At 45.5% G+C, this 27,737-nt stretch overlaps 1 protein-coding gene across 1 annotated transcript in view; it reads right to left on the bottom strand.

Annotated features, from left to right (window-relative positions):
- gnmt (glycine N-methyltransferase) overlaps nt 1-27,494 on the bottom strand; it is a 60,785-nt gene extending 33,291 nt beyond the window's left edge. The window contains exon 1 of the mRNA XM_080193402.1: nt 27,152-27,494. Within this exon, the coding sequence (XP_080049528.1) occupies nt 27,152-27,357 (206 nt within the window). The 5' untranslated portion in view covers nt 27,358-27,494. The remainder of the gene's footprint in view (nt 1-27,151) is intronic.
- Between the last annotated feature and the right edge of the window lie 243 nt (nt 27,495-27,737).

The raw sequence follows: 27,737 nt of genomic DNA, 5'->3' as shown, positions 1-27,737 counted from the left end.
CATCGATGATACTTGTTGGGATGGTAAGTTGCAATGAGGAAATAAAGAACTTACAAATAGATATGGATAGGTTAGGCGAGTTCGCCAACAGATGGGTTTAATGTGGATAAGTGTGAGATTATCCATTTTGGTCAGAAAAATAAAAAGCCAACTTATTATCTCACTGGAGACAAACTTCAGAGTCCTTTGGTGCAGAGGGATCTGGGTGTCCTAGTTAATGAATCACAGAAAACCAGTGTGCAGGTACAACAGGTTATAAGGAAGGCGAATGAAATGATGGCATTTATTGCTAAAGGAATAGAGTATAAAAGGTAAGGAAGTACTGTTGCAACTATATAAGGCATTGGAGAGGCTGCACCTGGAGTTCTGGTCCTCTTATTTGAGGAAAGGTGTCGGGGCATTCGAGACAGCGTACAGAAGGTTCACTAGATCGATTCCAGAGATGAGGCATTTGTCTTATAGAGAGATCGAGTAATTTCAGCCTACGATCTCCAGAGTTTAGAAGAATGAGGGGAGATCTATTGGAGCTAAGATGCAAAAGGGGATTGACAGGGTAAATGTAGAGAGAATGTTGCCTCTTATGGGGCAACCTAGAATGAGAGGTCATAGTTTTAGGATAAGGGGTAGCACTTTTCTCAAAGGACAGCGAGTCTGTGGGATTCACTATCCCAGGGTGCAGTGAATGTCAGGACATTGAGTAAATTTAAGGAGATAGACAGGCTTTTGATTAAGTCGTGGGTGGAAGGATTGTGGTGACTGGGCAGGAAAATGGAGTTGATGCCAAGACAAGATCAGCCACGTTTGTATTGAATGGTGGAACAGGCTCGAGAGGCTGGGTTGCCTACTCCTGCTCCCAGTTATGACATTCTGGGTGGTAACAGAAGGGGAGAGTACAGAGAGGAGACTGGGAGCACTTACCTTGGCTGATCAGAGTAGGTCATTCATCTTTTTCCTACACTGCATCTCCGTCCGCTCGGTCAGACTGCTGCCACCATCTCCCAGGCAGGATTCGCCACCTTACTGGGGGGGCCTCCTGCCAGTCTGAGGGTGTACTGTCGCCCACCTCTCCTCCGCAGCATCCAGTGTACGGATGAGGGCCCCCTCCGTGGGTCGAGGAGCTGGTTTCCTCGCTGCCATCCTCCTGGCTTGAATGAGAGCTGTGGAGCCGTTTAAATTCAGACCCCCTTCGTTACGTGATGCCCATGGTGGGCAGAGAAGACAATTTGTGCCTCAGGCGCAGAGATTTTCACACGGGGGAGGTGGGGAAAATTCTTCCAAGTGCCTGAAATTCGCGGTTTGACAGCGGGAATCACGCCAATTTCCTCGCTATTCCACCCACAGAGTGCCAGGGCGATGGCCGTGAAACACAAGGACACGTACACTGTGTGAATGCACAAGCAATAGCGGTGGAAGGTACAGGTCCTTCTATATATAAAAGGGAAGACGATGGCCTAATGGTATTATTGCTGGACTATTAATCCAGAAACTCATCCCTGGGGACCAGAGTTCGAATCCTACCATGGCAGACAGTGGAACTTGAGTTCAATATAAACGATGTGGAATTAAAAATCTACTGGTGAAACCATTGTCGGAAAAACCCACCTGGTTCACTAATGTTCTTTAGGGAAGGAAATCTGCTGGTCTGGCCTACATGCGACTCCAGAACCACAGCAGTGTGGCCGACTCTCAACTGCCCTCGGGCAACGAGAGATGGGCAATAAATGCCAGCCAGTGACACCTGTGTCCCACCAATGAATTAAAAAGAAAAGTCTACTTGGGAAAGGGAGAGCTGAGACCTGTGAAGAGCCAGGCCTCAATTTACCACCTGATGGATGCACCAACCCAGGATGTGTAGCACCCACCGTACAGAAATAAATACTTTCTAAAAAATTTGGAACCTCAATAATAAATTCGACCAGCGTCCAAAAGCCTTCGAAATACCACTCGTCAAGAAGGAAAGAGCGGCGAGAGACAAGTTTTCCCTCAGTGTGTCAACCAACTCAAGAACAGCTTCTTCCCTGCTGCCGTCAGACTTTTGAGCATTGAGCTGATCTTTCTCTACACCCTAGCTATGACTGTAACACTACATTCTGCACCCTCTCCTTTCCTTCTCTATGAATGGTATGCTTTGACTGTGTAGCGTGCAAGAAACAATACTTTTTTATGTATACAAGTGACAATAATAAATCAAATCAAATCCATTTCATTCAACCTTGCCACCAAGTGACCAGAAGGCACTAGAACTTCATATACTGTGTTTGGTTCACAGCTATGGGATCCTCTGTATGGTTTGCTTTAGTTAAAAGGCTTCATTTTAAGGTTATTTCTATGTCTATGTGACTAATCGTGCTACGCTTTAAAGCTAACTTGGCCACATTCAGCTTGGAATTCTAGGTTGAGCTTAAAAATTGACTGCACTTGAAAGTGCAACGTTAAGAACATAAGAAATAGGAGCAGGAGTAGGCCATCTAGCCCTTTGAGCCTGCCCCGCCATTCAATAAGATCATGGCTGATCTGTCGTGGCTCAGTTCCACTTTCCCGCCCTCTCCCCATAACCCTTAATCCCTTCTCTTATCAAAAACCCATCAACCCGCTTCTTAAAAATATTTAGCGAGGCAGCCTCCACCACTTCAACGGGCAGAGAATTCCAGAGATTCACCACCCTTTGAGTGAAGAAGTTCCTCCTCAACTCCGTTCTAAACCGCCTCCCCTTTATCTTGAGGCTGTGCCCCCTAGTCCTACTGTCTTTTTTGAGCGGGAAGAGTCTCTCCACCTCTATCCTATCCATCCCATTCATCATCTTATACGTCTCAATGAGATCTCCCCTCATTCTTCTAAACTCTAACGAGTACAAGTTAACAGAAATGCTTTCTATCATAGACAAGCTTTCACAGTCACACAGCTGTAAATTGTTCCTAAAAGTTTGAGACACAGTCTGTACTAGTAATTTCATCACTAAAGATGATCAGTAAGTTATGTTGTGGTAACAGCTATCTAATATTCGAGATCCTGTAAGGTTTTGAGTTCACATCCGTAATCGGGACCAGCTGCCTGGGCGCTCTCTCTGTTTTCTGTAATTTTTAATTTCAAGTTATATGGACTAAATCATTTTTGAAATCATTCTGGCCCCATACCATTCTGAGGAACAAATGGATCCTACAACAGGCCTAGGAATCTTCACACACACACACACACACACAGACTCAGTCTCCGCTCCCCAGTCAAACCTGCCTCTCAACTTGCAAACTGCACTGTCAGCACATAGTTTCATTCTCCTGCGCGTGTGAATCCCCTGTGCCACCGAGTCTAAGGCTATTAAGCCAAATGCAGACAGATCAAGGGAGAGAGCTCTAAACCTATAATTGTTGATTGATGCCTGCTCCATTAAGAAATGCTATCACGTGGACTAGGTTACCATGGGGTTACTTCCAGCATATTGCACAATTGATGCAATTAGGCAGAACAGTGCTAGATAGGACTGAACCTCGAATCATAGTGGTTTACAGCAGGGCCCAATTTGTCCATTCCGCCCTTGGTCAGTCCTGCACGAAGGTAAGGCTGCATTGAGTATTCCACAAGTGGTGGAGAAAAGACAGGAGGTTGAAGTCAGGTGAGGCTAAGTTTTAAGTTCAAGTTTATTAAGTTATACATTGATTTAGTGTCACAAGTAGGCTTACGTTAACACTGCAATGAAGTTACTGTGAAAATCCCCCTGTTGCCACACCCCAGCGCCTGTGTGGGTACACGGAGGGAGAATTCAGCAATACTCCGGACTGTGGAAGGAAATTGGAGATCCTGGAGGAAACTCACTCAAAAACAGCAAGCCCACATTATAACAGTGACAAGTGGCCGTAAAGGGCTATCCTCTCAGATCGTGAGAGATGCCACAGATTTATAAGATACAGGTTTTTTTAAAAAAGTAAAACACAAAAACAGAAATTGATATAGAGATACTCGGCAGGTCTATCAGCATCTAACAAAGAACAGTACGGAACAGGAAACAGGCCCTTCGGCCCTCCAAGCCTGTGCCGCTCATTGGTCCAACTAGACCATTTGTTCGTATCCCTCCATTCCCAGGCTGTTCATGTGGCTATCCAGGTAATTCTTAAACGATGCCACCATCCTACTTGGCAGCGCATTCCAGGCCCCCAGCACCCTGTGTAAAAAACATCCCTCTGATATCGGAGTTATACCTCGCCCCCCTCACCTTGAGCCCGTGACCCCTCGTGATCGTCACCTCCGACCTGGGAAAAAGCTTCCCACTGTTCACCCTATCTATACCCCTTCATAGTTTTGTACACCTCTATTAGGTCTCCCCTCATTCTCCAACCCCAGTCTACCCAATCTCTCCTTATCGCTAAGACTGGGGAGAAAAACAGAGTTAACTTTCCCACTTGGATATAATTTCTTCAGAGCTGACGGAGGATAGAAAAGTGAAAAAAAACAAGGAATAAAGAAACACAGACCCTTCGGCCCACTGTGATCATAATGCCCTAACTAAACTAAAAAAAAAATCCCATTCAAGTTGGGGGGAAGGAAAATGAAGCCCTGAGATAGGCTAAAGGGTGGGAGAGATTAAATGACAGAGGTGACAAGAAACAAAAAGACAAAGAGAGTGGTACTGGTTGCAGTAAAGAAAAAAAGCGTTGGTCCTAAGCGTAAATAGAGGATAGTTTTGTCTGGAAGCAGAAGACATGAAAAATAGAATTCAAACTAACTCACGGCAGGAAAACACGAGGGGGGACTGAGTTCATAGTCTGAAATCAGTGAACTCAATTTTGAGTCCATTGGCAGCCAAACTTGCCCAAAGGGTGGAAATTCCCACCCGAGGTCAAGGGACATTTACATCATGCACCCCCGCCTGCTATGATTGCTGTGGCGGGTGGAACAGAACAATCCCGCCCCAGGACTCTGTAAAGCGTCCAGTGAGAGGAGAAGGTTCCTCGAGCCTATGTAGAGCTTCATCGAGCACAGCAGCAGGCAGAGCTCGGAAATGTTAGGGTCGGACCAAGGTAGTGACTTAAAATGGCAAATCTCCAGAAGTTCAACATTGAGCGAGCTTGCAGTGCCCCAGTAAATCAGACGCCCTCGTGTTAGGCGCCTGAGTTAAGAGGGCAAAATCAGAAAACTAATGAGAGAAGGCGTCACAACATGAGATTCATCTTCACACCAGGCCTGATCAACCTGTGGTCGGACCTGGAGCGGCACTGCTGCCTCACAGTGCCAGGGACTGGGGTTTGGTTAGTGGCTTAGGTCACTGCCTATGTGGAGTCTGCACACTCTCCCCGTGTCTGCGTGGGTTTTCTGTGGGTGCTCCGGTTTCCTCCCACAGTCCAAATGACATAGTGGTTAGGTCCATCCGCCATGCTGAATTCTCCAACTCATGTACCCGAACAGGTGCTGAGTGCAGGGGATTTTCATAGTAACTTTGTTGCGGTGTTAATGTAAGCCGGTTTGTCGCTAACAAACCAATAAAACAAAAACGAAACATCAATACTTGAAACGGATATCTAGAGAGACTAGATTGCAGACGCTCGCAACGTGGGGACTGTAGGATGGAGTAACTCAAGAGTGCCGAACATCCAAATGCATCTGGCGATTTGTCATTTTAAAAATCATAATGCAGAAGGAGGCTATTCGGCCCATCGAGTCTGCGCTGACTCTCCAACAGAACATCTTACTCATGCCCTCTCCCCGTAACCCCACATATCTACCCCACTAATTCCCCAAACCTACACGGCTTGGAACACTTAAAGGGGCAATTTAGCATTAGCACTGCAACAAAGTTACTGTGAAATTCCCCTGTACGAGCACACCGAGGGAGAATTTAACACGGCCAATGCACCTAACCAGCACGTCTTTCGCACTGTGGGAGGATTCCGGAGCACCCGGAGGAAATCCGTGAAGACACAGGGAGTACGTGCAAACTCTGCACAGACCCAAGGCCAGAATTGAAACTGGGCCCTAGCGCTGTGAGGCAGCAGTGCCTACCACTGTGCTGCCTGAATTTATGGCAAACAAATGTCGTGTTGCGTAACATCTTGCACAACGCAACAGTCTTCCACTGTACTGGGACTTCTGCCTAGATAACAGGCTCAATCAGGCAGTGGATCTCGAACTAGTGTTCATTTGTCTTCAGGGCAAAAATATTTGATTTATCATTGTCACATAGAATCATAGAATGTACGAGGAGGCCATTTGGCCCATTGAGCCTGCATTGACAGCAATCCCATCCAAGCCCTATCCCCATAACCCTCGCTAATCCCCCCTGACACTAAGGGGCAATTTGGTACGGCCAATCAACTTAACCCGCACATTTTTGGGCTGTGGGAGGAAACCGGAGCACCCGGAGGAAACGCACACAGACACGGGGAGAACGTTCAAAAACCTCGCCGAGAGTCACCCAAGCCGAGGATCGAACCCAGGTCTCTGGCGCTGTGAGGCAGCAGCGCTAACCGCTGTGCCATCCTGTATTGTGTGCTGTACAGGCAAAGCATACTATTCCTAGAGTGCATAGGGGAGGAGGAAAGGAGAGAGTGCAGAATGGAGTGTTACAGTCACAGCTAGGGTGAAGAGAAAGATCAACTTAATGCGTGGTAGGTCTGTTCAAAGTCTGAAGGCAGCAGGGAAGAAGCTGTTCTTGAGTTGGTTGGTACGTGACCTCAGACTTTTGTATCATTTTTCTGATGGAAGAAGGTGGAAGAGAGAATGCGTGGGTCCTTGAACATGCTGGCTGCTTACCAGAAAAGCCAACAATTAAATTGATAAATAAAGAGTTGAAGCATTAACTCTGTAGCTTCATACTTTGATGCTCCAGGGGAATTGGAACTAAATGCCTTTCTGCCAGGATATTGTGGAGGTGGCAGCATACAAAGGGTTACTTGCTCGATTGCATCACCCTCTATGTCTCTCCTCCAGGATGTGAAGGCAACAAAGAGAGGTTGTAATGTAATAACTGCCGTTACACGCTGTTTCAGCTCCACCTCCAGCAGCACCGGGTCACATTCAGTCCCGACCACCTCTCACGGTTCACTTTGTCCAGCATCTGGCTATGACATCGTCCCCACTTCAGCCGTAAACGATTGCGCAGGGCTTGAGCTAATGGCACTTTCAATGTTGCTGCTGCTGATGGGCATTGGCTCGGACCACAAGCTAGCCCGCTGGCACCTGTACACCAGAGGCTATGAAACAATGAGAGAATTTGCAAGACAGAGGTTTTCAGCAAGTATTTACACTGATCTACACCCAAGGATGCACTCCCAACAGGTGTCCCTCTTCTAACAAAGAGAATGTCATTCACTAGGAAAAAGTGGTGCCATCACAGCAGGAAAAGATTCTTAACATAATACACTGAGTAAAATAACATCAAACATAGAATGATACAGCATAACAGGCCATTTGGCCCATCATATCTATGCCGTGTTATAAGAACATAAGAAATAGGAGCAGGAGTAGGCCATCCAGCCCTTCGAGCCTGCCCCACCATTCAATAAGATCATGGCTGATCTGTCGTGGCTCAGTTCCACATTCCCGCCCTCTCCCCATAACCCTTAATCCCCACTCTTATCAAAAACCCATCAACCCGCGTCTTAAAAATATTTAGCGAGGCAGCCTCCACCACTTCAACGGGCAGAGAATTCCAGAGATTCACCACCCTTTGAGTGAAGAAGTTCCTCCTCAACTCTGTTCTAAACCGCCCCCCCTTTATCTTGAGGCTGTGCCCCCTAGTCCTATTATCCTTTCTGAGCGGGAAGCGTCTCTCCACCTCTATCCTATCCATCCCATTCATCATCTTATACGTCTCAATGAGATCTCCCCTCATTCTTCTAAACTCCAACGAGTACAAGCCTAGTTTATTCAGCCTCTCCTCATAGCTCAACCCCCTCAACTCCGGCATCAGCCTAGTAAACCTCCTCTGCACTCCCTCCAAGGCCAAAATATCTTTGTGTAAGTACTGCGCCCAAAACTGCACACAGTACTCCAGCTGCGGCCTCACCAATGCCCTATACAGCTGCAGCAAGACCTCCCTACTTTTATATTCAATCCCCCTCGCTATGAAGGCCAGCATCCCATCCGCCTTCCTGACCACCTGCTGCACCTGCAAGCTGGGTTTTTGCAACTCATGCACAAGGACCCCGAGGTCCCTCTGCACCGTCGCCTGCTGCAGTTTTTCGCCACGTATGATCCCCCTGGAGATCAATATCTTAAAAAAGAAATTCAAATTTTCAGCTGAACAAGATTTCATGTTTTAAGATATTTGCTGTATCAAAAAGACTCAAAACACTAATTGATTAAATACAGGCAGCTGATACTTTAGACCAGAGCAGAGCATTTTCCCCTCTAATTCTATCTTTTACTCTTGTTCTATGACATTACATGCTGCACTCTCTCCTTTCCTTCCCTACATACGGCATGCTTTGTATAGCTCACAAGAAACAATACTTTTCACTGTATACATGTGACACCAAATCAAATCAACTCAACAACACAACTACAAAAAAAACACACTTCACAAATATACTTTAAGTAGAAATTCAACTTTCCTGAAATCAGTCCAAATGATTCTCAGCTCCTGAGAGGTTTACTTCTGTTCTTTCTCTTTCTCAACCTTGTAACTTCTACCTAAGACTCGGAGACTTCTCCCCTCTGCTCAAGCTAGGCGAATCTTCCAGCTTCATTTAACTCCTCACAAGCTGATCTTTCCACCCCGAGTGCGAACTTCCACCTGCATTCCAGTATAATAAACCACAACCTCTTGCCTGCTATAACTGTCCAAGACCCTAACAAACTGACAGAGTCTGAGAGTTAATGGGAGTATTGTAGGAATCTTCAAATGTGAATTGCCTGCACCTTGTATCCAGATAGAGTTTGCTGATTAAACAAAAACAGAAAATGCTGGAAAAACTCAGCAGGTATGGAAGTTTCTATAGAGAGAGAAACAGAGTTAACATTCAGAGTCTGTATGACCCTCAAGAGCTGCTGAGTTTTTCCAGAAGTTTCTGTTTTTCTTTCAAAGTTGTGCATTTTTCTGCTATTTTAGAGATGTCAGTTAGCTATCTTAGGGAGGTCAACTCTTTTATATCTTGGAAATTAAAAGGACAGTTTAAAGCATGACTGCTTATAACTTGACATTCTGGGATTTCTGGAACTTTGGGTACTCACTGTCTACCCACTGTTAGCAATAGGGGCAGCTGCCACTGTCTCCAAGTATAAATACTTTGCATCTTCCCAGCGAAGGGGAGTATTGGTCCTCTTTTAATTTTAGTAACTCCATCTGTCTCGGGTCATTATCTGTGTGGAGTTTGCACGTTCTCCCCGTGTCTGCGTGGGTTTCCTCCAGATCCTCTGGTTTCCTCCCACAGTCCAAATTTGTGCAGGTTAGGTGAATTGGCCAGGCTAAATTAGCCCTTAGTGTCCCAGGATGCATAGGTTAGAGGAATTAGCAGGGTAAATATGTGGGGTTGTGGGGATAAGGCCTGGGTTTGATTGTGGTCGGTGCAGACTCAATGGGCCGAACAGTCTCCTTTTGTAGATTTTCATGAAATAGACATAGGAACATAGAAACCCTAGAGCACACAAAGAGGCCATTCAGCCCATCGAATCTGTATCAACTACAATCTCACCCAGGCCCTACCCCCATATCTCTACACATTTACCCACTAATCCTACGCATCTCAGGACACTAAGGGCAATTTTAGCATGACCAATCAACCTAACCCGCACATCTTTGGGCTGTGGGAGGAAACCGAAGAACCCGGAGGAAACCCACGCAGACACAGGGAGAATGTGCAAACTCCACACAGACAGTGACCTGAGCCGGGAATCAAACCCAGGTCCCTGGAGCTGTGAAGCAGCAGTGCTAACCACTTGTGCTACCATGCCACCCAAATTAGATTTAACATCTTTACGTCGATTCTTAAATTTATTTGTCTCACATTACTGAAAATCGATTTTGAGCTTTACCTTCAAGATGCGCTGTTGTAAATCTCCTTCCTCATGCCAATTAAAGTTTACAGTGTTTCCATAATTTTTTAAAATTCATTTATAGGGAGTGGGCATCACTAGCTGGCCAGCATTTATTGCCCGTCTCTAGTTATCCTTGGAGAGCAGTTGAGAGTCAACCACATTGCTGTGGCTCTGGAGTCTCATGTAGGCCAGACCAGATAAGGACGGCAGACTTCCTTCCCTACATAACATCAGTGAACCAGATGGGGTTTTCCGACAATTGACGATGGTTTCATGGTCACCACTAAATTCTTAATTCCAGATATTAGGACGTGGAACATAGAAAAACTACAGCACAAACAGGCCCTTCGGCCCACAATTTGCACCAATCATATCCCTACCTACCAGGCTTACCTATAACCCTCAATCCTATTAAGTCCCATGTACTCATCCAGAAGTCTCTTAAAAGACCCTATGGAATTAGCCTCCACCACCACTGACGGCAGCCAATTATTTATTGAAGTCAAATTCCATCATCTGCCCCGGCGAGATTCAGACCCAGGTTGGCAGAATATTAGTTTCTGGATTAATAGACTAGAGATAATAGCATTAGGCCATTCTCCCAACCGCACCCCCACCCCTTGGTTGAAAGATGGCAAAATAGGTTGAATCTAGGGAATTTTGTCAAGCCCGTTATTTGCAGACAATCCTTGATGTTTTAAATCCATGAGGCGTACACAGTATATTGAGACAAAAATCCTCCATGACAGCTCCTCTTCAAATATAGTTTTGAGATGTCCTTTTTTTCACTTTAGAATCAGTGAACCACTGGGTCCGAGTTTGGTTTCATTGGGCAGAACATTGAATACCGGAGTTGGGGCGTCTTGTTAAAGTTGTACAAGACATTGGTAAGTCCACACTTGGAATATTGTGTGCAATTCTGGTCACCCCTATTATAGAAAGGATGTTATTAAACTAGAAGGGTTATGGGGTGAAAGTGGGAAAGTGGAACTGATCCACTTCAGATCAGCCATGATCTTACTAAATGGCGGGGCAGGCTCGAAGGGCTAGATGGCCTACTCCTGCTCCTATTTCTTATGTTCTTATGTAGAAAGAGTGCAGAAAAGATTTACAAGGATGCTCCTGGGATTTGATGGTTTTAGTTGTAAAGGAGAGGCTGGATAGACTGGGACATTTTTTTCCCTGGGGTGGAGGAGGCTTAGGGGTGATCTTATACAGGTCTATAAAATAATGAGTGGCATAGATCAGATAGTCAACATCTTTTCTCAAAGGTAGGGGAGTCTAAAACTAGAGGGCTTGGTTTAAGGTGAGAGGGGAGAGATACAAAAGAGTCCAGAGGGGCAATTTTTTCACTCAGAGGGTGGTGAGTGTCTGGAATGAGCTGCCAGAGGCAGTAATAGAGTGGGTACAATTTTGTTGTTTAAAAAACATTTAGACAGTTACATAGGTAAGATGGGTGTAAAGGGATATGGGCCAAATGTGAGCAATTGGGACCAGCTTAAATGGTTAAGAAGTGGGCGGCTAGACAAGTGGGTCAAAGGGCCTCTATAGCTCTCAGTTCTAACATTTGATCTCCACTTACTTTCGCTGCTGCAAGGTTTTGAATGCTCAAATCTATATTTAAAAAGATGTTCCAGCTAGCCAACCACCCAAGTTGTCCTTTCCCTGTTTAAATGCAGGATCATTGGTTTAAGAATTTCATTGAGGTCACTGAGTAATTTTTATTGCAACATCGTTCTTTTTTTTACGTTTTTCAAATATTCATTCTATTTTTCAGCCTCCCACTTGACATGAGTTTTGTTCAGTTCTGTAGAGCAAGAGGCATGGCTTCTTCATGCTGAAGCTCTATTTTATGCTCCAAAGCTTTAATGCATCCTCATTATTCCATAATATCAATGGTCGTGAGCAAACTCATTTTGATTTAAAGCAATGCTTCTCTTTATTGGGCCCAGAATTCTGCTGCTGTGTTCTGTTGTGAATTGTGCTTTAGGGCCTTCAACCGAGACAGATCAAATTCATTTGCAGCTGTTTATAACTTTTTTATTTGCCAGAGATCTCAAAACGTCTTTACTTTCAGAATCCTGAGTTATTGATTCATTGCAGACCGCATGTCTAATATACTCATGTCCTTTAGGGAAGGAAATCTGCCATCCTTACCCAATCTGGCCTACATGTGACTCCAGAGCCACAGCAATGTGGTTGATTCCCAACTGCCCTTAGGTAACTAGTTTAAAAGTTTATTTGTTAGTGTCACAAGTAGACTTACATCAACATTTCAATGAAGTCACTGTGAAAGTCCCCTACTCGCCACACTATGGCACCAGTTCGGGTGCACAGAGGGAGAATTTAGCATGGCCAATGCACCTATCCAGCATGTCTTTTGGACTGTGGGAGGAAACCAGAGCACCCGGAGGAAATACACGCAGACACAAAGAGAATGTGCAGACTGCACAGACAGTGACTCCAGCTGGGAATTGAACAAAGGTTTGATCTGATTTGATATATTATTGTCACATGTATTAGCGTACAGTGAAAAGTATTGTTTCTTGCATGTTATACAAAGCATACCATTCAGAGAAGGAAAGGAGAGAATGCAGAATGTAGCATTACAGTCATAGCTAGGGTGTAGAGAAAGATCAACTTAATGCGAGGTAGGTCCATTCAAAAGTCTGACAGCAGCAGGGAAGAAGCTGTTCTCGAGTTGGCTGGTACATGACCTCAGAATTTTGTATCTTTTTCCCAACGGAAGAAGGTGGAAGAGAGAATGTCCGGGATACATGGGGTCCTTAATTATGCTGGCTGCTTTGCCAAGGCAGTGGGAAGTGTAGACAGAGTCAATGGTTGGGACGCTGGTTTGCGTGATGAGCCCCAGGTCTCTGGTGCTGTGAGGCTGGCCAGCAGACGTGCCCATATCCCATGAATGAATTTTAAAAAGCATCAGTCAAAACAGTACATGGTATAACTGCTTTAAAATGAGTCCCTGATTTCCCTGGTAGATTATCAGTGTCAATGGACCTGCCCACCATTCCTGGAGATGGGAATGCTATCTCCCGCTTGGTTATTTCCCAGTATAAAATTAACATAATTAACACTCAATTTTCACAATCGACCCATTGACTAAGGCACAGTTTAAATTCACTCTCCACGAGGAATAGACAAACAGTTTCCATCAATACCCTCTATCAATATACGTCCATTTAGCAACTCCTCTGGAGAAAAGAAAAGGGTCTTTGCTAACATCTAACTTTGAGCTGACTCCATATCTCATAGAATCATCAAATTCCCATAGCGCAGAGGAGGCCTTTCAGCCCATCGAGCCTGCACTATCAACCCTGCCCAGGCCCTACCCCCGTAACACCAGACATTTACCCTGCTAATCCCCCTGACACTAAGGGGTAATTTAGCATGGCCAATCCACCTAACCTGCACATCTCTGGACAGTGGGAGGAAACCGGAGCACCCGGGGAATCTCTTAAGAACAATAATTTTTTTTGTCCCCTTCTCAAACAGAAATTGAGTTATTTCACACTCAAATATAAAACTCCCATCATCTTTAATGTTCTGATTTACACCCACTGCAAATACAATGGTTTGTCACAAACATCACTCTCTGGTATAGTATTTTCTGCAGAAACACTAAACATGCCCACAGAAATTCCTCAGAGTAGCCCTGTGGCACAGCGGTTAGCACTTCAGCCTCTCAGCACCAGAGACCCGGGTTCGATTCCCACATTAGGTTATTGCCTGTGTGCATGTGGAATTTGCACTTTCTCCTCATGTTTGCATGGGTTTCCTCTGGGTGCTCCTGTTTTCTCCCACATTATGAAAGACGTGCTGGTTAGCTGCATTGGCCACGCTAAATTCACCATCAATGTACCCAAACATGCGCCGGAGTGCAGCGACTAGGAGATTTGCACAGTAACTTCATTGCGGTGTTAATGTAAGCCTACTTGTGACACTAATAAATAAACTTTAACTTCAAAAGCTGCTGATTTAGCTTTCAATTTCCAGCAATCCACTTTCACTTGCTGTGTTTTATGACCAACATAACATGCTGGTCTCTTTGAATCACATTTCTATCCCACAGTGTTTGATTCACTGCTGTGAGAACCTCCTGTTTTTCCATTTCTGCTATCCCTTCCTGATAATGAACAAAACAGGAGTTATCACCTCATTTATCTCTCCGTCATTTCTGCAGATTTGCTGCCCCGATGCATTTATGAGCTAGTCCATAACTACCAGCCAAAACTGCAGCTTCCCTTATTTCATAGCCTTACAGCCTTCTTGGTGGAACTTGATTCCTAAAGAAATGCCATTTTCAAATTCTCAAATGTTCAAGTTCTTAAACTGCCTTGTGAACATGTGCTTTCCAGATTTCTTAACCCAAGTCTCCAGATTATTAGACTAGTAATCTATCCACGACACACACGCATACATTAAACTACAGGTTTTCGAGAGAGCAAATTTCAACGTGATTCCTTCATTACTGGATCAATCCTAAACTAGAACATCATGGTCAGCAAGTGCAAACAGGTTGCTTCAGAGGATCTATGCTTTCAGCACTTCCACCACCAGGAATACATAGCAGGAGTTCCGGAAAGAACATCAAGAGACCCAATAGGATTTGCTGTAACTACCCTTCCTGAATTGTCAGTGCAATCCTTGGCAGGGAATGTAGATACGAAAACTCGGCCTTTATATATTGTCCCAACCCCTCCAAAAAAAAGGTCCTGCATAGGGTTACCCAGGCATTTGTGTGGAATTCACACATTCTCCCCTCTGCGTGGATTTCCTCTGGATGCTCCAGTTTCCTCCCACAGTCCAAAGATGTGCATCTTAGATGGATTGGCCATGCTGAATTGACACAGTGACATGAGGATTATCACGGTTAATACATGAATTATCAAGGGGTTACATGGAGTTATGGGGATATGGCATGGGTGGGATTGTTGTCGGTGCAGGCTCGATGGGCCAAATGACCTCCTCCTGCATTGTAGGGATCCTTTGATTCTATGATACCTAGATGACCCAACAGACAAAATTGGAGCAGCACAGTAGCTCAGTGGTTAGCACAGCTGCCTCACAGCGCCAGGGATCCAGGTTCGATTCCCAGTTGGGGGTCAATGTCTGTGTGGAGTTTGCAAGCTCTCCCCATGTCTGCATGGGTTTCCTCTGGGTGCTCCGGTTTGAAAGACATGCAGGTTAGGGGCATGGACTTGAACAGGCAGCAGACTTTGGAGACAAGGGGAATTTCACAGCAACTTCATTGCAGTGTTAATATAAGCCTTACTTGTGACTAATAAATAAACTTTAAAATGCTTTGCTGTCTATCTGTCCATGGAGTAATGTTGCTATAAAATGTACAGGCAAAGGTATTATTTTGCACAGTTTTGGTTTATACATGGTTTATGGAATGTGTCACTGGTTAAATCAACATTTATTGCCCAGCAAACAAGGAGGCCATTCCTGGCTGGCTGGTTCCAAAACCCAATTACTGACACCATCTGCAAACGCACCAATTCTTTCCCTGTCATTTAACAAGTGATCTTTTTAAAGTTTGGGCTATATTTGCTTTCACCACTATTTTGCATCATGATCATAGTCACTGCCCTGGATGAAGGTCTTCTGCCAAACACTGGATGCGATCTTAACGAAACATTGGCTCTATTCTCCCTCCACAGATTCTGTCAAACCTGCTGAAATTTTCCAGTATTTTTGTTTCAGGTTCCAGCATCCACATGATTTGGCTTTTCTGTGGATGGGCAATCAAAGGCTGGCTAACCAGTGATGCCCACATCTTGTGAAAGGATGAAAAATAATTACTCCAATCCTCCCAAATTGGTCTAACAATCTGGACACGGGGTGACAATGCTGTCTCTGGGCAAAGGCCTCAGTAAAACCAGCTAATAAATCAAACCCATTCCGACCTACACTGATTCGACAGAGTTGAGTTGATAAAATTCCAATCCACAAATTAATTGACCCTCACCAACTTTTACAGATGCACCACAGAAAGTACAATGGAGTACAATGTTAGCAAGTGTGAGGTTATCCACTTTGGCAGGAATAATAGGAGGAGGGATTACTATTTAAAGGGCGAAAAGCTGCAGCATGCTACGGTGCAGAGGGACCTGGGGGTCCTTGTGCATGAGTCGCAAAAACCCAGTCTGCAGGTGCAGCAGGTGATCAAGAAGGCAAATGGGATGCTGGCCTTTATAGCGAGGGAGATAGAATATAAAAGCAGGGAGGTCTTGCTGCAACTGTACAGGGCATTGGTGAGGCCGCAGCTGGAGTACTGTGTGCAGTTTTGGTCGCCGCACTTGTGCAAGGATATTTTGGCCTTGGAGGGAGTGCAGAGGAGGTTCACTAGGCTGATACCGGAGATGAGGGGGTTGGACTATGAAGAGAGATTAAATAGATTGGGTCTGTACTCAGAGTTTAGAAGGATGAGGGGGGATCTTATGGAGACGTATAAGATAATGAAGGGGATGGATAGGGTAGAGGTAGAGAGATTCTTCCCACTCAGAAAGGACAGCAGGACTAGAGGGCACAGCCTCAAGATAAGGGCGGGGGGGGTGCGGTTTAGAACGGAGTTGAGGAGGAACTTCTTCACTCAAACGATGGTGAATCTCTGGAATTCTCTGCCCATTGACGTGGGGGAGGCTGCCTCGCTAAATATATTTAAGTCACGGGTAGATAGGTTTTTGATAAGCGAGGGGATTAAGGGTTATGGGGAGAAAGCGGGAAAGTGGAACTGAGCCACTTCAGATCAGCCATGATCTTATTGAATGGCGGGGCAGGCTCAAAGGGCTAGATGGCCTACTCCTGCTCCTATTTCTTATGTTCTTATGTAATGTTCTTATTAAAGCATCCTTTCTGGTTGTATCACAGCTTGGTATGGCTCCTGCTCTGCCCAAGACTGTAAGAAACTACAAAGAGCAAAAAAAAAACAAAGAACAGTACAGCACAGGAAACAGGCCCTTCGGCCCTCCAAGCCTATGTCGCTTATTGGTCCAACTAGACCATTCTTCTGTTTCCCTCCATCCCCAGTCTGCTCACGTGACTATCCAGGTAAGTCTTAAAACGATGCCAGCATGTCTGCCTCCACCACCCTACCTGGCAGTGCATTCCAGGCCCCCACCACCCTCTGTGTAAAAAACGTCCCTCTGATATTGGAGTTATACCTTGCCCCTCTCTCCTTGAGCCCGTGACCCCTCGTGATCGTCACCTCCGACCTTCCCACTGTTCACCCTATCTACACCCTTCATAATTTTGTACACCTCTATTAGGTCTCCCTCATTCTCTGTCTTTCCAGGGAGAACAACCCCAGCCTACCCAACCTCTCCTCATAGCTAAGACCCTCCATACCAGGCAACTTCCTTGTAAACCTTCTCTGCACTCTTGTTGTGCAGGGTTGTGAATGTAGCCCAAGCTATCACTCAAACCAACCTCCCATCCATCGATTCCATCTACACTTCCCACTGCTTTGGAGAAAATATTCAGCATTATCAAGGACCCCAGGCACCCCGGACATTCCCTCTTCCATCTCTTTCCGTCAGGAAAAAAGATACAAAAGTCTGAGGTCACGTACCAACTGACTCAAGAACAGCTTCTTCCCTGTTGCCTTCAGATTTTTGAATGGACCTACCTTGCATTAAGTTGATCTTTCTCTACACCTGCGCAAGGATATTTTGGCCCTGGAGGGAGTGCAGAGGAGGTTTACTAGGCTGATACCGGAGTTGAGGGGATTGAGCTATGAGGAGAGGCTGAATAAACTAGGCTTGTACTCGTTAGAGTTTAGAAGAATGAGGGGAGATCTCATTGAGACGTATAAGATGATGAATGGGATGGATAGGATAGAGGTGGAGAGACTCTTCCCGCTCAAAAAAGACAGTAGGACTAGGGGGCACAGCCTCAAGATAAAGGGGAGGCGGTTTAGAACGGAGTTGAGGAGGAACTTCTTCACTCAAAGGGTGGTGAATCTCTGGAATTCTCTGCCCGTTGAAGTGGTGGAGGCTGCCTCGCTAAATATTTTTAAGAAGCGGGTTGATGGGTTTTTGATAAGAGAAGGGATTAAGGGTTATGGGGAGAGGGCGGGAAAGTGGAACTGAGCCACGACAGATCAGCCATGATCTTATTGAATGGCGGGGCAGGCTCGAAGGGCTAGATGGCCTACTCCTGCTCCTATTTCTTATGTTCTTATGTTCTTATGTTCTTATGACTGTAACACTACATTCTGCACTCTCTCCTTTCCCTCTCTATGAACGATCCACTTTGTCTGTACAGTGCGCAAGAAATGATACTTTTCACTGTATCCCAAAACATGTGACAACAATCAATCAAATTCTTCTGGATCAGGTTCTCGGATTTTTAAACTGTCCTTTTGGAGATTGCATTTTTTTTTATGATTCTCTGCCTCGTTCCATCAAAAGAGAAAAGGCCTCGACTTGCTTTTGGCAAACAAAAGGGTGGCTATCCCCCATAATCACCGGATTCTGAAGACTGAATGAAAGAAATTCCATTTAGATTAGAGGATTTGGGGGATTGCATTCCACAATGCTATCCTTTCCATTTTTGCCTTTTGATCGGACTTCTAGCCATCAATCCGCTTCCTAACCCGATACCCATCTAGTTCCCTTTTTTTTAAACAGATGGCTGTTCCTGCATTGTTGGCGACTGCACAGAAAACGTGGATGAGCTCTAGTGACTCCCCGTTGACTTGACTCGACTCACAAACCCAGAGCTCCAAAGTTGACAGAATCCCAAAATAAAGTCACGTGAGATCCTCCTTTCCTTTTGTGAGCGCACTGAACTCATGCCTGTGTACACAGAGGCTCGAAGTCACATTATAGTTGTGCACACACTGGAATGGATGAAATGCACTTGTTACAGAGCGGTGGAGTGGAGAGAGAGAGGCAGAGAGGAAGAGGAGGGTTACAGCTTGTTCCACTGCAGAAAGGCCCACAGACTTCCTGAAGGTGATTGTCTGGATGCCAAGTGCCACGGAGAATTAAGATAGCAAACTGCCATGTGACTTCAAGAGGTGAGTTCACAGAGAAAGCACAAGGGGGGGGGGGAGAAAAAAAGCATGTGTCAGAAGTCCGCAATTAAAACATTAAGTGTGTTTACACAGCTGTCTGCCAGCATTTGAAAAGAGAAAACACAACAAGAACGACGACAAAAATCTCTATTGATACAATGCTTTTTACGTAATAAAACATCCCCAGGCGCTTCACAGAGACACTGTCAAGGAAGATTGGATGCCCAAAAGCCACTCGGATGGAATCAGGGCAGATGGCTGAAATTTTGGCTAACGGTAGGTAGTCCTTCTTGGCGAGCAGCTTTGAAAGGAAGAGGTAGAGAGGCAAAAAGCGCATTGCACAGCTTCCCGGCAGAAGGCGTGTTTGCCACTTACAGATCACATAAACTCAGGGATACTCAAGTGGCAGGACGCAGACATCTCAAGGGGTCAACTCCATCACTCAGGAATTAGGGCAGTGAAATTGTAAATTCAATTTTGACCGGGATGGATATATTTACCTTGCTAATCCCCTGACACTAGGGTCAATTTAGAATGGCCAATCAACTTAACCTGCACATCTTTAGACTGTAGGAAGAAACCGGAGCATCCGGAGGAAACCCACGCAGACACGGGGAGAATGTGCAAACTCCACGCAGACAGTGACCCAAGTCGGGAATCGACACCGGGTCCCTGGCATTGAGAGGCAGCAGTGCTTGCCACTGTATCACTGTGCAGGACAGAGGCAAGCATTCCTGCCAAACAATATATGACTAAATGGGTTGAGTAGTCACCAGTCTGGATTCTTTGTCCAGAGGCAGCTGCCAAAAGCTGCTATTGGCATCCAATTTAGTGGAGAGGGCCTGTTGGCAAATTTAGCGAGATTTTCATACAGCGATTCCATCGGGTGGATCTTCTGCAGTTGAATCAATTCCACACAGATTCTAATTAAACTATTAGCCTTTGGTACTATGGCCATGCCAGAATACTAGTTCATCGCTATGGTTATTGGAGCAATGACCCCTTGTTGTAACATGTTCAATCTCACTACTGACTTTCACCAAGAGTGGATGAGGGACCTTCCTCGTCATGAAGATTTAACATAGTCATAGAAGTTTACAGCTTGGAAACAGGCCCTTCGGTACAACTAGTCCATGCTGCCCTTTTTTTAAACCCCAAAGCTAGACCCATTTCCCTCTATACCCATCTTACCCTGTAATTGTCCCAACGTTTTTTAAAAGTCAAAATTGTACCTGCCTCTACTACTACCTCTGGCAGCTTGTTCCAGACACTCACCACCCTCTGTGTGAAAGAGTTGCCCCTCCAGACCCTTTTGCATCTCTCCCTCCTCACCTTAAACCTATGCCCTCTAGTTTTAGACTCCCCTACCTTTGGGAAAAGATATTGACTATCTAGCTGATCTGTGCCCCTCATTATTTTATAGACCTCTGTAAGATCATACCTCAGCCTTTTACACTTCAGAGAAAAAAGTCACAGTCTATGCAGCTTCACCTCACAACTCAATCCATCAAGTCCTGGTAGCATCCTAGTAAATCTTTTCTGCACTCTTTCTAGTTTAATAATATCCTTTCCTCAATAAGATGACCAGGACTGTATTCAGTATTCCTAGTGTGGCCTTACCAATGTCTTGTACAATTTCAACAAGATGTCCCAACTCCTGTATTCAATGTTCTGACCAATGAAACCAAGCATGCCAAATGCCTTCTTCACCACTCTGTCCACCTGTGACTCCACTTTCAAAGAGCTATGAACCTGTACCTCTCGATCTCTTTGTCTGTAACTCTTCCCAAAGCCCTACCATTAACTGAGTAAATCCTGCCCTGGTTCAATCTACCAAAATGCATCACCTCGCATTTATCTAAATTAAATTCCATCTGTCATTTGTCAGCCCATTCACCCAGTTGATCAAGATTCCATTGCAATCCAAGATAACTTTCTTCACTGTCCACTCTGCCACCAATCTTGGCATCATCTGCAAACTTACTAACCATGCCTCCTATATTCTTATCCAAATCATTAATATAAATGACAGCACTGATCCCTGAGGCACGCTGCTGGTCACAGGCCTCCAGTTTGAAAAACAACCCTCTACAACCACCCTCTGGCTTCTGTCATCAAGCCAATTTTATATCCATTTAGTTACCTCACCTTGGAACCCATGAGACTTAATTTTATACAACAACCTACCACGCAGCACCTTGTCAAAGGCCTTGCTAAAGTAGACAATATCAACTTCACTGCCCTCATCTACCTTCTTAACTATACCTTCAAATAAAAAACACAATCAAATTTGTGAGACATGATTTTCTACTCACAAAGCCATGCCGACTGTCCCTAATCAATCTTTGCGTCTCTAAATGCCTATAGAGTCTGTCTCTCAAAATACCTTCCAACAACTTACCCACCACCGATGTGATGCTCACTGACTTGTATTCCCACAGTTTGAAAGACGTGCTGGTTAGGTGCATTGACTGCGGTAAATTCTCCCTCAGTGTACCCGAACAGGCACTGGAGTGTGGCAACTCGGCGATTTCCACAATAACTTCATTGCCATGTTAATGTAAGCCTGCTTGTGACACTGATCGATAAATTGCTGGGGAAAATCACCATTTACTTTTCCTTTGTCTCTTTGTCTATGCCAGCCCTATCGATTACAGTCCCCCCACTAGCTCGCCGTATAAAATCTTGTTAGATTTTCACGTCTTCCGCTCTGACGAAGGGTCATCCAGACTCGAAACGTTGGCTCTATTCCCTTTTCACAGATGCTGTCAAACCTGTTGAGATTTTCCAGCAATTTTCTATTTTTGATTCAGATTCCAGCATCTGCAGTATTTTGCTTATATTAGCAGCCATCACAAAGAACAGAATTGCCACCTTGTCATTCAGCAATCACAACTGTGAAGAAGATGGTAGACAGTACAGCGCAGGAAGAGGCCCTTTGGCCCATCATGCCTGTAGCAGCTCTTTAAAAGACCTAATTAGAATAACTCCCCACCCTCAACTCTTAAGTACCCAGGAGCCCAAACAAAATATAGGCTGAATTCTGAGAATTCATGCCACGGGTCAAAATTAAAGTTAATTTATTAATCACAAGTTTTAGTTGACATTAACACTGCAATGAAGTTACTGTGAAATTCCTCCAGTCGCTACAGTCTGGCGCCTGTTTGGGTCAATGCAACTAACCAGCACATCTTTCGGACTGTGGGAGGAAACCGGAGCACCCCGGAGGAAACCCATGCCAACACAGGGAGAACGTGCAGACTCCACGCAGACAGTGACCCAAGCTGGGAATTGAACCCGGGTCCCTAGCACTGTGAGGCAGCAGTGCTAACCACTGTGCTACAGTGCCGTCAAACCTTTAATGGTGACATTGTCCCAGCTCTATCGAGCAAAGGTCATCGCTTCAAAACCAAACATGGCATCCATTCCACAAGGATCTGCTGGAAACTCACCAGGAATTGGTATGCTGATTTTAAGAAGAGGAATGTGTTACACACCTCTCTGTACCTGTGTGGGCATACACCTTACCCATAATAGGGCAACTCAGGAAGCATGGGCTGCAGCAGGAGAGGAAAGAAATGGAAAGGCCTGACTGTAGTCTCCAGACCCACACAACAAATTACAAATAATTATACCCCATATGACACTAAATAGTCACACCTCAGGTGAGAACTTTCCAAGGTTATTTCAACAGTAAGAGAATTGATACCACTTATCGAGATTCCGTAATGTCTAGAGGAACTAATCAAGTAACACGGAAATAGGGACAATAAACACATCATCGAAATCGGCTTGCTAATTACAGTACTTTACCAGCTTCCCATATATTGACTCCACTACACTTGCCACTGCCTTGGCAAAGCAGCCAGCATAATTAAGGACCCCATGCACCCCTGACATGTCTCTTCCACCTTCTTCCATCGGGGGAAAAGATACAAAAATCTGAAGTCACATAAGAACATAAGAAGTAGGAGCAGGAGTAGGCCATCTAGCCCCTCGAGCCTGCCCCACCATTCAATAAGATCATGGCTGATCTGAAGTGGCTCAGTTCCACTTTCCCGCTTTCTCCCCATAACCCTTAATCTCCTTGCCTACCAAAAGCCTATCTACCCGCGTCTTAAATATATTTAGCGAGGCAGCCTCCACCACTTCAACGGGCAGAGAATTCCAGAAATTCACCACCCTTGGAGTGAAGAAGTTCCTCCTCAACTTCGTTCTAAACTGCCCCCCCCCCACTTATCTTGAGGCTGTGCCCTCTAGTCCTGCTGTCCTTTCTGAGTGGGAAGAACCTCTCCACCTCTACCCTATCCATCCCCTTCATCATCTTATACATCTCTATAAGATCCCTCCTCATCCTTCTAAACTCTAAAGAGTACAAGCCCAGTCTGTTCAGCCTCTCTTCATAGCTCAACCCCCTCAACTCCGGTATCGGCTTAGTGAACCTCCTCTGCACTCCCTCCAAGGCCAAAATATCCTTGCGCAAGTGCGGCAACCAAAACTGCACACAGTACTCCAGCTGCGGCCTCACCAGTGCCCTGTACAGTTGCAGCAAGACCTCCCTACTTTTATATTCAATCCCCCTCGCTATAAAGGCCAGCATCCCATTTGCCTTCCTGATCACCTGCTGCACCTGTAGGCTGGGTTTTTGCGACTCATGCACAAGGACCCCGAGGTCCCTCTGCACCGTAGCATGCTGCAGCTTTTCGCCCTTTAAGTAGTAGTCCCTCCTACTATTATTCCTACCAAAGTGGATAACCTCACACTTGCCAACATTGTATTCCATCTGCCAGGTCCTCGCCCACTCGCTCAACCTATCTAGGTCCCTCTGCAGACTTTCCACACCCTCCGCACAATTTGCTTTTCCACTTATCTTTGTGTCATCAGCAAATTTCGACACCCTACACTCAACTCCCTCCTCCAGATCATCTATATAAATGGTAAATAGCTGAGGCCCCAGCACCGATCCCTGAGGCACTCCACTAGTCACCAACCGCCAATCCGAATAGCACCCATTGACACCTACTCTCTGCCTCCTATTAGACAACCAATCCTCTATCCACGCTAACACCTTACCCCCAACTCCATGCCCCCTAACCTTCTGTAACAACCTTTTGTGCGGCACCTTATCAAACGCCTTCTGAAAATCGAGAAACACCACATCCACCGGTTCCCCTCCGTCCACCACACTAGACACATCCTCATAGAATTCCAATAAATTCATCAGACACGACTTCCCCTTAACAAATCCATGCTGTGTCTGCTCTATCAAACAATTCTTCTTAAGATGCCTCGCTATTTCTTCTTTGATGACGGATTCAAGCATTTTTCCTACAATAGACGTTAAACTAACCGGCCTATAATTCCCTGCCTTTTGCCTGCTACCCTTTTTAAACAGCGGCATAACATTAGCCGTTTTCCAATCTTCCGGCACTTCCCCGGAATCCAGCGAGGTTTGGAAAATAATCACTAAGGCATCCACTATCACCTCTGCCATTTCCTTCAGAAGTCACGTACCAATCTACTCAAGAATAGCTTTTCCCTGCTGCCATCAGACTTTTGAATGGACCTACCTCGCATTAAGTTTATCTTCCTTTCCACCCTAGCTATGGCTGTAACATTACATTCTGCACGCTCTCATTTCCTTCTCTACAAACAGTATGCTTTGTCTGTATAGTGCGCAAGAAACAATATGTTTCACTGTATGTTAATACATGACAAAAATAAATCAAATCAAAAAAGACAGACAGGATATGTTCAAAAAAATGATTAAAGATAAAGCACAAAAGGCAATGCATCTGTGTAACATCATCCAAACAGAACATCAACAAATTTAAAGTAACAATATGATGACCTAATCAAAACGTGGTGCTTTGTAACATGAAATAGTATAAGAATGTCCAAGAAGCTGTAATTAGCAGAGTAGCTCAGAAGCAAGCTGCAGGTACAGCTACAAGCTCTGCTTTCCCTTATGCATGTTAAAAAAAAAAGCCATTCTCGGCCTTTTGGCTAAGATCAAGTGTAGTATTGACATGCTGCACTTGGTTGAAGTCATTAGGTTACATTTCTGCTTCATCTGAAGCAATTTTTTAAAGTGGCATCTGGGCCTTTGGGCTAAGAAGCAAATTAGATCAAGCCTTGGAGGAGGAGCTACACCTACTCCAATCAGCTTGGGTCATGTAGATTGAGCCCAAGACAGGAGGTGAGAGCCCTATCTCGTCAGCTTGGATCGGGAATGTCCCAACTTGTTGGGGCTCTGAATTGGATTTGATTTGATTTGATTGGATTGGAATAAAGTAAACAAAAAAAAATTATGTTGAAGTTCCATACGATCTCGGAAGACTCAGTTCATTCATTCCCTCCAACAACACGAATTAGACCTCAGGTGAAATATTTCATAGAATCATAGAAACGTAAGTACAGAAAGAGGCCATTCGGCCCATCAAGTCTGCACCGACCACAATCCCACCCAGGCCCTACCCCCATCCCCCTACATATCTTACCCATTAATCCCTTTAACCTATGCATGTCAGGACACTAAGGGACAACTTTAGCATGGCCAATCAACCTAACCCACACGTCTTTGGACTGTGGGAAGGAACCAGAGCACCCGGAGGAAACCCACGCAGACACGAAGAGAATGTGCAAACTCCACACAAACAGTGACCCAAGCTGGGAATCGAACCCAGGTCCCTGGAGCTGTGAAGCAGCAGTGCTAACCACTGTGCTACCGTGCTGCCCATATTTGTGCAGTTCAGGGTGCCACACTGTAGGAAGGATATGAATGCATTGGGCAGAGTGCAGAAGAAATTTACAAAAATGATTCCAGGGATGAGAAACTTCAGATATGAAGATAGATTAGAGAGGTTGGGACTGTTCTCCTTGGAGAGAAGGAAGCTAAGAGGATAGAGATGTTCAAAATAATGAGGAGGCTGGACAGATAGGAGAGAAAGTGCTCCCCTTCATTAAAGAACCAAGAGCGAGAGGGCACAGATTTAAAGTGCTTTGCAAAAGAAGCAAAAATGTTGAAAGAAAATACATTTTCGCACAGCGAGTGGTTTGGGTCTGGCAGCGTGGTTAAGGCAGGTTCAACTGAAGTTTTAGAGAGAGCATTGGAATAGAAATAATGATGTGGAAATGCCAGCATTGGACTGAGGTAAACACTGTAAGAAGTCTGACAACACCAGGTTTAAGTCCAAATAAATTGGTTGGACTTAAACCGGGTGTTGTCAGACTTCTTACATAGAAATAATGTGCAGAGGTATGAGGGAAAGGCTGGGCAATGGCATTAGACCATGATATTTGGCAGCATGGTGGTTCGCACCAAGGACACAGGTTCAATTCCCAGCTTGGGTCACGTAGAGTTTGCACATTCTACCCATGTCTGCGTAGGTTTCTTCTGGGTGCTCTGGTTTCCTCCCACACTCCAAAGATAGGCAGATTGGCCTTGCTGAATTGCCCTTTACTATCAAGGAGCAGAGTAAATACATGAGGTTACTGGGAACTGGGCAGCATTGCTGTCAGTGCGGGCTTGATGGGCTGAATGGCCTCCTGTAGGTATTCTACGATTGGTTTGGTGAACCAGTGCAGACACAACGGGCCCAATGGCCAGACGATATTCTATGAAAGTGCCCCTTTAAAATAATTTTCAATCATCAGTGATCAACAAACAGACCCACCACACCCGCTCCACTTCTATATGGGCTGTGGGGGTTTATATCCTTCACACAGAGAGACTGGGGCAGCCACCACACAAACAGATTGGTAAACAATTGGCCTTTCTTAGGTAGCTGATTCCATATGGAAATCAATGTCTGCTGTAACCACAGCCCATCAAAGATAAGTTAGCCTCACATCAGCCTGAGCGAGGTACAAAGGTGTGAAAGCTCCCCAGGCTAGCTGTTGGAGTTAGTAGTCTTGTTTCTCTCTTTAGAGATGCCAGACCTGCTGAGTTTTATCCAGCAATTTTCTGCTTGTATTCCTGTTGCATTGAATGGCAGGGGTATTACGTGTACCAATTTCCCTCTGATTGCACCTGTAACCTGACACTGTTTACAACTCTCAGGATTGTCCTTTTAAAGAGAAGGCTGTCTACATCTCAATCCTGCGGAAGGAAAGCAAAGGTGGCTTTGATGCAGTTGCCCCTACCCGGTGCCACACGCCACATCCAGGATCCGCTGGCAATTGTGCTGGCGCAGGAGCTGGATCACGGCGTTCCGGTATTCATCCGTCCGGCTGCGGGTGTCACCGATGTAGAGCTGCCAGACCTTAGCCGCTTTGCCATCCGCGTACTGGTCCGGCAAGCCCACAGCCCCCACCCCGAGGGAGCGGGTTCGGTACACGTTGTCCACCATCCCTGGAGGCGGGCTGGGGCACAGAGATAGAGAGAGCTGGGAGGGGGGGACAGAGAGAGGGAGGGCTGGCAGGGACAGGGAGAGAGATATGGACACAGAGCTGGGAGGGTCAGACAGAATGGGACAGGGGGAGAGAGAGAGAGAGAGAGTGCTGGGCTGTATTAGATAGACACACAGAGCCGGGGTGTATGGATAGACAGAGAGCTGGGAGGGCCAGGGAGAGAGATATGGACACAGAGCTTGGAGGGTCACAGAGAGAGAAAGCTGGGCTGTATAGATAGACACACACACACACACACAGAGCCGGGGTGTATGGATATACAGAGAGAGAGAGCAGGGACACACAGTCAGACCTGGGCTGTATAGATAGACACACAGCT

Source organism: Carcharhinus amblyrhynchos, chromosome 7 (assembly GCF_965287045.1).
Source record: "Carcharhinus amblyrhynchos chromosome 7, sCarAmb.v2.hapA, whole genome shotgun sequence".
NCBI lineage: Eukaryota > Metazoa > Chordata > Chondrichthyes > Carcharhiniformes > Carcharhinidae > Carcharhinus > Carcharhinus amblyrhynchos.
The sequence above is the reverse complement of the archived record's forward strand: the minus strand, read 5'-3'. Positions and strand labels throughout refer to the sequence as shown.